Source organism: Petaurus breviceps, unplaced genomic scaffold, assembly GCF_028583685.1.
Source record: "Petaurus breviceps papuanus isolate PSGF00001 unplaced genomic scaffold, PetGlider_PUasm1.0 551, whole genome shotgun sequence".
Lineage (NCBI taxonomy): Eukaryota > Metazoa > Chordata > Mammalia > Diprotodontia > Petauridae > Petaurus > Petaurus breviceps.
Genome location: NW_027186372.1, coordinates 23,941,782 through 23,955,305, shown reverse-complemented (window position 1 = coordinate 23,955,305; position 13,524 = coordinate 23,941,782). Strand labels below are relative to the sequence as shown.

General features: G+C 37.4%; 1 protein-coding gene across 2 annotated transcripts in view; it reads right to left on the bottom strand.

Annotated features, from left to right (window-relative positions):
* The window catches only part of RNF145 (ring finger protein 145), a 98,731-nt gene extending 85,261 nt beyond the window's left edge, over positions 1-13,470 (bottom strand). For both annotated transcript variants that reach the window (XM_069102474.1, XM_069102476.1), the window contains exons 1-2: positions 13,118-13,470; positions 5,745-5,959 (exon numbers count right to left, since the gene is read on the bottom strand). In XM_069102474.1, coding sequence (XP_068958575.1) covers positions 5,745-5,928 — 184 coding nt within the window. In that variant the 5' untranslated portion in view covers positions 5,929-5,959; positions 13,118-13,470. The remainder of the gene's footprint in view (positions 1-5,744; positions 5,960-13,117) is intronic.
* Positions 13,471-13,524: the final 54 nt, after the last annotated feature.

Below are 13,524 nucleotides of genomic sequence, written 5' to 3'. Positions count from 1 at the left end.
CATACACATCTAAGTATTTAAAAAATTTCAAAGTACTATAGTTACAGTTGTCCCAAAATAATAGTCCCAAAACAACAAATAAGCACCACAGAGTTCCACTATCCAACTCCAAAAGAAAGTGGGTTTGAGTATGTTATTTAACTGATGCCTAGTGTAGCTTTCTCTTAAAAAAGGCAATATGCATTCAAAATAACAAGTGTCCCTCAATGTATGGTTGACAAGCATACACCACACCATACACTTTTTTTTTTAAAGCAATTGGGGTTAAGTAACTTGCTCAAGGTTACATGGGCAGGTGTTTCTGGGTGGGTGCTAAGTGTCTGAGCCCGGGATTCGATCTCCAGGTCATCCCAACACTGGAGCCAGTGCTCTTACTCACTGTGCTACCTGGCTGCCCCCCACCATATACTTCTAACCAAGATTTCTTGGATTTTACAAGATCATTAATACATTGTCATCAAATCCCAGCTTATAACCCTGAGATTCCACTATCAAATCATTAAGCCATATGACCAATTATAACCATGAAACTGCTCTCTGAAATGCTGTTTTGTCTATCATCAATTTTTTATAGAAACATTTAATAAAATTAGTCAAGGCATACCTATTGGCACATTTCTGGAAAACCTATCTAGAAAAATTCTCCATGTCAAATCCCATTTTTCCTCTAGTTTTTTATTATATATGTCTATACGCAGTATGACAAAAACTGGAATTAGTTTCTACTTCTTTCTTGTTTTTAACACTTTCAATGCAACCTATTTGCTTCAGTCTTCTGATCAGTAGGCTGCTACATGAAGAAATAAAGTCAAAGCTGCTAAATTAGGCAACAGATTCCCAAGTATCCCCCAGATTATACATCTAGCACCAAATTTTAGAGTCTTGGAATTAGCTGAGATCTTAAATGTCATTGATTTGAAGGTCCCACTCAATGGAGGAATCTTTTCTATAACATCCTTGTCAGATCCTTTACAATTTCCAATGACCAAAAACTAGCTCCCTTATAAAAAAGCACATTCCATTCTTGAATAATTCTACCTAATAAAAAGTTCTTATTTACATAAGTTTTAGTGTGCTTCCTGTAACTTCAATTCAGTAGCCTCAATCCTTATTCCTTGAGCTATGAAGGACCAATCAATAGAAATCATCAACCAGGTATCAGACCTTCAAATATTAAGACAGCTATTGTGTTTCACCCTAAGTATTTTTATCAGAAAGCTTATCACTTCCTTCACTCTTTTTTTTTGCTTTTTTTTGGAGGGTAGTTGGGATTAAGTAACTTGCCCAAAGTCACACGGCTAGTAAGAGTGTCAAGTGTCTGAGGCTGGATTTGAACTCAGGTCCCTCCTGACTCCAGGGCCAGTGCTACTTTCTTCACTCTTCATAGAACATGGCTAATAAACTCTATTATCATCCAGGCTGCTATCCTTTGAACAAATTCTAATTTGTAAATATTTGCCTTAAAATATGGCACCCAGAACTGAACATAAAACTGATTAAGAGAAAAAGCATTTATTAAGCATTTACTATATGTAAAACGCTGGAGATACAAAAACAAGATGGTCCCTGCTCTCAAGGAGTTTCACATTCTAATAGGAAAAAACAACACACATGAAAACTTTCAGCTACAAATCAGATAAAATAAAAAACACCAAAGTGCCTTAAGGTACAGCAGCAAAAGTAATGGTCAGGCATCTTTTTAGATGTCATTTCCATTAACAATGCCACAGTGGTTTCTGATGTTAAACAATTTGATAGTGCCAAGGACTTCTGTGGCAAGTATTTTCTTTTTGAAGTTCCCAATACTTTTGGCTTGCTGAAGAAAAAGAGGCTGCAGGACCTGTAGAGGACATTGTCAAGTTGTAAATCCACAAGGCTTGCTTTCCAGGACTATGGAAGCTTCCAGAGGGCCAGGATAGAGGCAGGGCTGGTCTCAGGAGTACTGCAATTCCCTGAGCTCTAGGTCTTACCAGCCTATCAGGGCCATGAATATGGTATGATGAGTGTGCAAGGACTATTATCTCACTTGATATGAACAATATATTTCCATTAATTCAGCCTCAGACTATATTAGTTTGACGTAGACTATTTGAAAAGTTGCTTCATATATGGGGAAAGATGCTGAGGTCTTTTTAAAATGACATATTTAATCTGATCTCCTTATATGTAAGACCTTAATGTAATTAGTTTATTAATATCTTCAAAGCATTTGATTCAGTAAAGCAAAACACAGCCTTAGAAGTTCTTGCCCAAATAGGTACTTGCTATGAATTTGCTAACATCATAAAATGTTCCTTGATAGAGGCAGCAACAGGGAAATTTTTTTTCAATGATCCTCTGATTATTTATATCAAGTGAGGCAGAAGACTGAGACAAGATCACTAAAATTATATGCCACTGCAGCAGAGTCTAAATCAAAGAGAAGATTCCCTATAAATGGTAAGGTCCTCCAGATGCTCTTATTTGCTAATAACATTATGTTGATTAAAGCAAGTCTGAGAAGTATGCAGAGCTTTCCTAAATAAGATCCATAATCATTCAAAAGAATTCAACCTAATTATCTACAAAGGAAAAAACCGAGTGGCTGGAGAACATGTATAGACTAAACTATCAAGTATTTAAGTCCTAGCTTTCACATTTATCCCTATAAAATGTCTTTTTTTGGGGGGGGGAGGGGTCCCAGTCTCTTTTCTCCCTTCATTCCAACTCCCTTCTGCCTCTTTAAGAGGTAAAAAAAAAGTCCTCTATTCTTCCTAATTCAGACACACTGATCTCCTGGAAAGTAGAATCCTCTACCTTACCTAAGATCTGCTCCTTAGTAAGAACTAAAGGGAGGCCCCAAAAGACAAAAGTAAAAAATGAAACTTATAATACAGAACTGAGGAAGCATCTAAAACTCAAAGGCAAATATAAATGGCCTCATGTATTTCCTCATATAAATGTTATTTAGCTTTGAAATTCCATAGGTTGTTATTCACTTATGTCTAACTCTTGATGACCTCATGGACCATAGCATGCCAATACTCTCCATGGGGTTTTCTTGGCAAAGAAACTAGAGTGGTTTACCATTTCCTTCTCCTGTGGATAAAGGCAAACAGAGTTAAGTAACTTGCCCAAGATCACCTCGCTAGTCAGCATCTGAAGCCAGATCTGAATTCAAGTCTTCCTGACTCCAGGCCCAGCACTCTGTCCACTGAGCCACCTATCTGCCTCCAAAGCAAACAGAGACTAAGTGATCTGCCCATGGTCACACAGCTAATAAGTGTTTGAAGTGGGATCTGAATTCAGCTCTTCCTGATCTCAGGCCCTGTATTCCATTTACTGAACCATCTAGCTGCCCTAAAATTCCATATACTGGGTCACTATAGCTAAAAAGGAAAAAAAGAAACCTACATAGTATTTACTTATTTATTTATTTTTTGCTTTTTGGGGGAGGGAGGGCAGGGCAGTTGGGATTAAGTGACTTGCCCAAGGTCACACAGCTAGTGTTAAGTATCTGAAGTCACATTTGAACTCAGGTCCTCCTGACTCCCAGGGCCCATGCTCTATTCACTAAGTCACCTAGCCACCCCAACCTACATAGTATTTAGATACAGTGGTTAAAAACAAAAACAGAAAAAAACCACACCTGTTCAAGTTGAAAGTATCTATTTTGTGCAATAACTAAATAAGAGTACATAGCAATAGAACTGACTGTACTAAAGAAGCCTTGGTTCAGTTCCCAGTAATAAACCAGGGCATGAATTTCTACAGTACTACAAACCATAAATTTCTAAAATTAATTAACAATTCTGGATGCAAAGCAAAAGATAGCATGGGACAATCATTAACGGATTCTGAACTAAAACTTGGTAAGCCCAGCTGAAAAACCATAATGTAAAGTGAACACCAACCAAACCTAAATCTGAAGTATACAACTGCTCATCCACAATGCGCTAGGATTTTGTTTTTTAACAAAAAGTCTGCCATAAAATGAGTTAGAATTGGAAGTTTAGGGCACAGGACATTAGAAATCACCCAGTCCAATCCCCTCATTGTACAAATGTCACCCAGATAGTTCACAGTAGAACTGGAATAAAAGCCACATCTCCCTAATACCTTTTCAACTATACCATAATCCCTGCCTTTAAGTGACTTGAAACACATGATTTATAGTACCAGCTATAGTAACCAGAATGTTTAGCTCACAGTTCAAGAGCTATCAAAACTGCATCATTAGCTAAAAATGAAATTCTAAAAGAAGAATTCTACCCATCCTTCCTTTACTATTTTTCTCATATTCAAGTCATTTTAAAGGTTCAGATACTATAGGTGTCACAAAATGACATAGTTCTAAAATAATACACAATAAATATAATCTGATTATAAGTGAGTATAACATTAAAAAAGTGGAATAGGTGACATAAGACAGAGAATTGCTCATAACATGGTTCCCTAACTCCTTTATGGCTAAAGTACCTATAATCATTTTGTCTGTTCTCCAAAAATTTCTGTTAATGTCAATATTTTCTTGGAGTGTTAGTTTGTGTTTGCCCTTGGAATTTACAATCTAAGGAAAAATTTCAAAGTGTATGCTTCATAAATTATTGACAAACTCAAAGATGATGCAATAAAACCCTTATCATAACAATGAAATACATAATTTCTTAAGAAGGTGGGTCAGTAATATATTACTATGAAAAAGACTATGTAACATCACTGAGCTAAGAATGAAGACTAGGCTGGCTGAGAAAAATAAAAGAAAATATGAAATAGTTTAATAAGCAGGATATTATTTTAATCGGAGACAATTAGTTCAGTCCAATCCCTGTACAATTCTGTTCTATTCACATAGAAAATACATCCCAAGCCACAGAAATCTAGGTTATATAGGTCTAGCTAAATAATTTATCTTTACCTTAAAAAAGTACAATTTTGTTTTCAAGAAAGGGGTACAGAAGATATCAAACTTGAAGTCTGAGGCCTCAAAACTCCAGATTAAGGAGGACTAGATTAAAATGTAATTAGGAAATGTTTAACAAAATAAATAAAAATACAATGCAACATAGGTAATGTTAACTTGTGGTTTTCTAAGTCAATATGCTGTCTGCAGGGATCCATTTTTATTTGGGTTTGACATTAATTCTTATATTCTATGGGTACAATGTATGATACTAGTTCTCATCTGAGATTTCTTTAACTCCTAAATTTACCACTATTAATACTTCATGACAATTATAGTTGCAGAACTGGGTTGGGGTGTTTTTTTTTCCTCCTCCTCATATGTGGATTTTTTATTACACTGCTATTTCATATAATATTACCATCACATTTATTTGAAGGGAATGTTTTCTCTTGAATTGATGTGGGTGTTTTTTTTCTGTAACTTAGGGGACTCTGAAGTACACAAACAAGTGGGAAAATATATTTTAGGCAAAAAAAAAAATCCTTCTTCATTTTCAGTGACAATCAGATCAACTACCAAGAGGAAATAAGGTATATTAATGGAAAATACTGTCTTCTATTTACCTAAATCCTGCTAAAATATGTAATTTATTCTCCCATTTCCAGTTTTATCCCTCCCAAAAATAATACATAATTCATCCATATTAAACAAAATAGTTAGACTACATTATTAAAAGCATTCTTCTATTACTATACCATCCACATCAATGTGACTAAATCATGTCAACAATTTACACACATACAAAAGCACACTAAAGAGTCCATTTTAAGACTAAAAAATAAATGAAGAAAACACTTACCCACATAATGCATATTAAGAGCCAAATACTTATACTGGAAGAGAGGGTTGTTATTGAGGCTACTTCTTTGGATCTGCTGGAAGAAAGAGCTGACATCCCATCTGTACAAGACATCCAAAAGCATGATGCTTGGGACCCTCAGGGCCACATTTAACACTGCCTCCAATTTTTCTCTTGCAGCCATATTTTTCTTTTTCAGTAGAGTCAGGACAAACCTAAAATTCATAAATGAGAAATACAAAAAGAAATCAGGTAGTACATTTTTAAGATGTGGATTTGTATAGATAATCACATAATGAATATTATACATGTTTGTTAAAAAACAAAACTGTTGGCTAAGAGTAATCTAGAGCAGACTCACTCTGTGTCAGATTATTCTGGCCCACTTGTCCAATATAAGTGTCACAAATACTTAGGCTCTTTAAAAATCTACGCATTATGGCAAATCTTTCATAAACTTTGCTTTACTTTGGCTGAAAAAAAAAACTTGTTTTTAGACATCCACAATATAAACTAGCTTCCATTGTGACATTTTTTCTTTCTTTCAACATTTTGTATTCTGATTAAATTTGTGATTCAAAACTATGTCTAAAAGCTCACTGGTTCTAAATCTAAGTAGCAATAAAAATGCAATAAATGGCATGTTCTCAAATTTAATTTGACATAAAAATGTATTCCTATATAATCATTTCAGATTCATCTGGATATTAAAAAAGTTGCTAATTCCAGAGTTATTTTAGTGCACAAAAACTAAGCTGCTCAATAAAGGGCTATCATAACAGTTTTTTTTGTTTAACTCTTCCAAAAGCTCCTTCTACAACTAACTTTCAAGTTCTAACTTATGGCTATAGAAGTCATGAATACGAAAACAAAAAGTAATGTTCTTTACAATGTTGTTCCCTTGCACTACTAACAATTTTTTTTTAGTTTTATTTTTACTAAAACCTCTGAAGTCTCTTCAATCAAAAATGGAAAAATAACATTCCTGTCACATAATGTTCCTCCATGCAGACATGCTAATGGCACAAGGTTAAGTCAGATGTATGTCTGAGAGCTCTCATGACATATGATCCTACCTCTCTTTCTTTTGCATAGGTGGGAGAAGAGGGGAAAAAAGTTAAAGTTATAAAAGGTATGAAGAGTTGTAGAAAAATGAACAGCTATTTGTAAAGAAGAAATAACGAAAATGTAAACGAGAACAATTGAGCATAAGCAAGACTGTTTTTAAAAGAAGCTACTCAATGGAATATATAACTTTAAAAGGAAGAGATACTTCAAATGTTCCAATCTACTTCACAGAAGAAATTAGAGAAAGAGGAAGGGTAAAGAAAGGAAGAAATGACTAAAACTAATATAAATAAACAGACAATTTTAAAAACAAAGATAAGTCTGGGACCCATCAACTCTAGTAGTACCTAACACTTGGATATTTTTGGTAAGAATGTTGAACACATTTGTAGCTTTGGAAATAACTCCAGAATTTACAGAACAAATGGAAGTATTTCTGAGGAAAATGAAAGAGCAACACACTGCAATGCTATGGTAAATATCTGTCAGTAATTCCAACATATGCCCTAATTTTAAAAGTTTACTCAGTTTAAACAAAATAAAAGTTGGTATACAATTGATGAAATTTTTTTGGTTGTTATATTGTATCTAAGGATGCAGAACTAGAAATTACTACAGATCCACATTATCAATAATGCAATGCTGAATATTGTTGTCCTAATTATTTTAAATGTATAGGAAGATTCCTTAATGCATTACCAGCCTTCCTTCCCTATGCCCCAATAAGGTGAAAAATAACACTAGCAATGAAGCAAAGTAAAACAGTTGTGATCCAAATTAAAACTGGAAAAAATAAAAACTAAAGCAACCCCTGAATACTCTTTAATTCATCTTTCTGGCAGCTATAAGGACCTGAACTGGGTTTCTCAAAACTGCTAGTGGTAGATTTTACCTGCTACAATACTCCTACATATATTCAGTCAAAGCTATCTAGGATATTTAAAAAACAGATGAAGAAAAAACTCCTTACTCTAGTAGCTAGTCAAAATGGAAACTAAATAGCATGCACCATGAGATTTAATTTCAGTGTGCAACAGATTTTCTTATTAACATATGAAGTCAGAGTGAAAATCACTATATATTGAAACATAATTTTTGGTATTGAAAATTTCAAAAGCTTTTTCCATATTCTAGAATATCTTATAATTAAAAACAAACCAACTAAGGATCAGAAATAAATGACAATTAGATAATCAATGGTCTGCCTTTGTTTATTTCAGTGTCATCTCCAATTCACTAATGGAATCAGAGAATCCTAGATCTAGAGTTAGAAAGCACTTCAGAGTCCATCTAGTCCAAGTCCTTTATTTTACAGGTGAGGAATTTGAGGCTCAAGATTAAGTGGCCTCCTCAAGATCACTCAGGTAGTTAAGGATTAGAGGTTGGATTTAAACTCAGGTTCCTCTGACTTCAGGGGCTGTACTCTTAACACTGTACCAGACTGGTCTTCATTTATTTTCAGCATTTTACCATATCACCTACTCATTTTGGTTGTCATTTTATCTTTAATACTTTAAGCATATCAGGAATTATCACTAGCTAACATCATAGCATAATTAAATGTAAAAAGTTTTTTGTTTCATTGAAATGATTATCTATTAAGGAAAAAAAGCAGAAATCGAGAACTGAATGTTAAAGAAATAATGAAGTTTTCCCTCTTTCAACCATACAGATCACGCTTACTAGAGAAAGTCAATTCAGAATGCTGACCTCTTATTATTGTCACTATTACTATTATCGTTACCTATGGCAGACAGAACAAGCAAACTATCAGTCTTCAAAATTATCAATACGGATTTTACATCAAAACTACTGACAAAATAAGAGAGCAATATCCAAGAGAGAAAATAAGACTAATATTGTGTACACTGATGATGTAAATGTCATAAATACAGGAAGAATGATCTTGGATAGGGCACAGGATGCCCATTTTATAATACACCTATCACGTAGTAAATGTTTCCTGGTATTTGAGAGGGTTGTCTGAAAGTTTCATGAACAAGAGTGTAGAAAAAAGCAAACTTCATCCACATAAAGGCAAGTAAAAAATTACCAACAAAGTACTATAAAAAGAGAAAGAAAAAATAATTTATTCAGAACCTACCAAATTTAAATCTCCAATTTCTTTTCCACCTACTTCACAAATGCTGGCTGATTCTACCATGGTTCCAGGCCATGCTGATTCCAAATTCTGTGCAACTTGGTTTATTGTTTGAGGCATGCACAATTGTAAATTATAGCATTTACTCTTTCTTTGGGGGAACGACTCAGCTCTGAAAAGGTAGTTTGTTTTTAAATACTTGGCCTAAAATTAGAACATGCTGCCACAAGATGCCATGATTATACTTTAGTTGTTAAAAAATCCATATTTTCCATGTGTCACAGAATCACAGGATGAATATCTAAAGTTGCAAAGGACCTCAGAGGCCATCTAGTCCAGCTTCATCATCATAAAAATGAGGAAACTGAGGTCTAGGATTGTTAATCTAGTTATCTAGTCCAAGTTATGCTTAGCCAAAAGGATAATTACCATTCCCCTTCTGACTTTCCAGACTTGGATCTATGCCAAAGCTACATTCTCACACTGGGGTCTTCCTAAGAGTCTAGAGCTTCCTTACCCTGAAACATCTGGCCCTGTAGCCTTCCATCCTGGAACATCCCTGTGCCACAGAAGCCCCATTCTCCCTTCTCACTGGTGAGTTTCTCCTGGAACCTCCATTTTGAGGAAGGGCCTAGGACAGCCAACATTCATTCCCCAAAGGGCTATGCTTTTGACTCTCTCCTCTCCCTACCCCATACCTTCACTTTCCCCCACTTTTAGCTCCCTTTTGTACCTATTCTTCCCCCACTAAAATGTAAGCTCCTTAAAGACATGTACCTTCTTTTTGCTTGTACTTCAATCCCTATCCCTTAATACAGTACCTGGTACTTAAATGCTTAAAAAAAGTTAGATACCTGTCTCCTACTACTTTCATGGCATCCTTTTTTTTTTTTTTTTTGCTTTTTGGAGGGGCTATTGGGGTTAAGTGACTTGCCCAAAGTCACACGGCTAGTTAAGTGCTAAGTGTTTGAGGCCGGATTTGAACTCAGGTCCTCCTGACTCCAGGGCTGGTGCTCTATTCACTGCACCACCTAGCCACCCCCATAGCATACTTTAAAATTTTTTTTCTTTTAATGAATACTTTTCATTTAAATACCTAAGCATAAACACTAAAGAATCAATCCTAAAGAATACTACTAACTTAAAAAAAAATCTACAATACTTTCCCTACTAACCTTATGAATAACTGCGTAACCTAACTCTATTTTTACATTTAAAGTCCTCTAAAACCTGGCTGCCTGTGTACTTATTTCATATTATTTTCTTCCATGTATTCAATGTTCCAACCAAACTAGTCTATTTACTGTTCCCTGAACTTAGCATTCCATCTCCAGCTTCCCTGCTTTTATCTGGCATTCCCCACCCCTCTGAAAGTGGTTCTCTTCCCCTTCCCCTTGGCCTCTCAGAATCTTAAGCTTTCCTCAAGGGCTCAACTGAGGTGCCACCTTAGTTAGAAGTAAATCTCTTACAGATCTCCCGTGATCATTAGTGCTATCTTCCCAAATCATCTTCTTTTCTTATCAATTTATGTGTTGCTATCCCAGTAGAATAAGGGCAGAGTTTCCTCTTTATTTTTGTTTTTGTATCCCCAGGGCCTAGCACAAAAGTTTGGGCACAGTAGGCAATAAATAAATGAATTGTTGAACTTAACTGGATATGTCTGTTGATTATAAGCTACCCTAATCAGATATTGTATAATGGGTACATTCATACCACCAAGTCATATATATTCTAAGCCTATAGCTAAAAACAAGTTTTAAAGGATTCTGGGGTTTTCAAAACAGACTAACTAAAATCAACTTTATATTTAAAAATGTCACCACTAAGGTTGGAGAACCTAGGTCCCCCAAGTCAAAATTTCCCAGATCATTTTTTCCTAAGTAAGGACTATTTTTTCTGCTCCTGAGTAAAATGTTATCAATACCCCTCTTTTTTTTTTTTTCTGAAATAGACTTTAAACAAGTAGCCTTTAAATATAAAGACTGCAAGATAGTGCTAATGAGTATTACTTAACTCACTCAGAAGTACTTTAAAACTTTCTAAAAACAAAACATTAAAATATTTCAGAAATGATGAAGAGGACTACAGACCAAAGCAAATCTAAAAAAGGAAAGAAAATAGGGTACAGTAAAACAAAAGCCAAATGCACAGATTCCTGCCCTATCCAACTTAGGTAGACTCTATTTTGGATCTCTTGAAATTTCCTCTTTAAAATGAAAAACAAACACTTATGAATGTAGTCTTCTAAAAATGTATATCTTCTGCAAGAAATATTAAACAATTTTGTGATCCAAATATAAATATTTTACATTATAAAAAAAAATCAAGATTTTTTAAATCTCAAAATATACAACAGTAACCAAGAATAGAATTCCTAAACTACATTAAATGTGTTTCACATACTTTTAATAAAGTAGTCATTACTGCTTACAAATACTGTGACTGCTTCCATAAAAATACAAATAATTTAGCACAACTTAATACCACCTAACATTTCTCAGGTACAAATCATGATGTCATATGATTCCAGAGGAAGAGGAGAGGGGAAATAAGTATTTAATATAAACCTATTATGTGCCAAACCCTATGCTATGCACTTTAAATATTATTTGATTTGAAAAATGAGAATAAGACCTGCAATCAGACTTTTTTCTTGACTAGATATTTATTTTGTAATGTCGAATCATTTTGTTCAATAAAAATTTAGGTTTTATTAAATCATTAATTAACCTGTTTAATTAAAAGCTATAACTTCAATATTCATTTTGCTATTAAAAAATTTGCAAGGAGAAAACAAAAGTGAGACTAGAGATAACATGACTCTTAACTAGTCATAAAGAACGCATGTATATTTCAGTCTACGCCTATCTCTGTAGTAACAGTAACTGAACTGTTGTTACAAAGTCAATTGTTTTCATCTATTATCTACTCGCTGTCTTTGCCCCGTTCAATTATAAAAAGTCCACCTACCTACAAAGTAAATCCCTTAAGAAGCAGTTTTTATAGCCGTTCATTTGTCAAAATATTTTATACTGTAAATCCTAAGGATTCAAATGGGGGGGGGGGGTCTTTTCTTTTATTTTCCTTTAAAAAAAAACCACAAAGGCTGTAAGTTAACTTGGCGGCAAATCCAAAGAAGCCAGAACAGACTCACATCTTGCATAAACTTCTGCACATGCTTTAAATATAGCTGGTCCGCCTCACCCCTACTGCTAACTTGCTAACTTAAGTAGTACCTGAACACATCAACTACTAGCAATTCTATCGCTTTTCAAAATCTCTTCCGAAATGACTTTTTTTTTAAGATTCTACTTCTCTCTGAGCGGCAGGATTTTTTTTTTTTTAACTCAAGGAGACACGCAGGAAATAGAAATATTACTATCTCTGCCATAGAGCCCTCAGCCTAGGTCACGACTGCAGCGCCAAGAGCTCATCTTTTGGGTTTGAGTCAAGATTGACTTCTGGCACCAAACTCCCACGAAAAAGAGAAATGCACACACAATCCCCTTCTTCCCTTTTAAACCAAGCTAGTTTCCTGTTTACAACCGGCTTGCAAAACTAAACCAGCCCTTAATCTTCGAGGCCGCAACATGGCAAAGCCCCCTTCCTCTTCCCACACCTCCCTCTAGGCTCGCGGATCTCGGATGCGTTTGAACTCCAGTAACCCCAGCAAAGCTGGAGCTGCCAAGGAGGCGGCGCGGCCGCCCCGAGGCCGGGAAGGAAGCCCTAGAACCCCGAGGCCAACCGTAGAGCCTTCACAAGCGCACACCCCAAACTCTCCTTCCCCCAGCTGCAGTGAAGGGGAGCTGCGCCTAAAACCTCAGCCCTCTCCTCCCCGCCTCCATCGTGCTCCTGCCCCCCGGACAAGGGCATCTGTCCGGGTGGGAAGGCGAGAGGCCCTGGGGGGAGAGGCCCGGAGTAAAAACTGGTTGGAGGAGGTTTCTAGGGGGTGGGGGGGCTGTCAGGAGGGGTTAAAAGGGGCCGGGGAAGAAGCTACCCCCTGCCAAAAGAAAGGAGCCAACATTCGGAGGCAGACGGGAGAGGGCGGCGATGCCAGAGGAGGCCCGAGGCCGGGGGCAGAGCCGTGCGGGGCTGCAGGCGGTTCCGAAAGGGATGCGGGACGGAGGACGCAGGACCCCGGAGCTGGGCCCGGGACGTGGGGGCAGGGAGGAGGCGGGGGGAGGGGCGGCGGGGCTTCAGTCACCTCAGGGCCGAAGCCTCGGGAGGAGGGGGCGGCCGCGGCGACGCCGCCCGGCGGGCTCTCGGGCTCCCTCCCCGGGTCTCGGTCGGTCAGTGTCTGAGGAGGCGACGGCAGCGGCGGGTCCGAGCTCGGTTCAAAGAGGCGGCTCCTCGCCCGGCCTCGGCTGTTCCCTTTTGGGCCGCGGCATTAGCCCGGTGGTCACCATCCTCCGCTGCCGCGGGTGCCTCTGACCCCGCACTCCCGGGCCGGGCCCATCAGCAGGCGGCTGCGGCCATAGCCGGTGCCTCCCGGCGCATCGGCTCCTCCGCTCACTCGCTCCCTCCCGTTTCCCCCCTCCCCCTCCCCCGACGAGCCCCTCCCCCACTCTCCCGGGAGTCCTCGCCCCCTCCCTGTTCCCCCCCACCCCCACC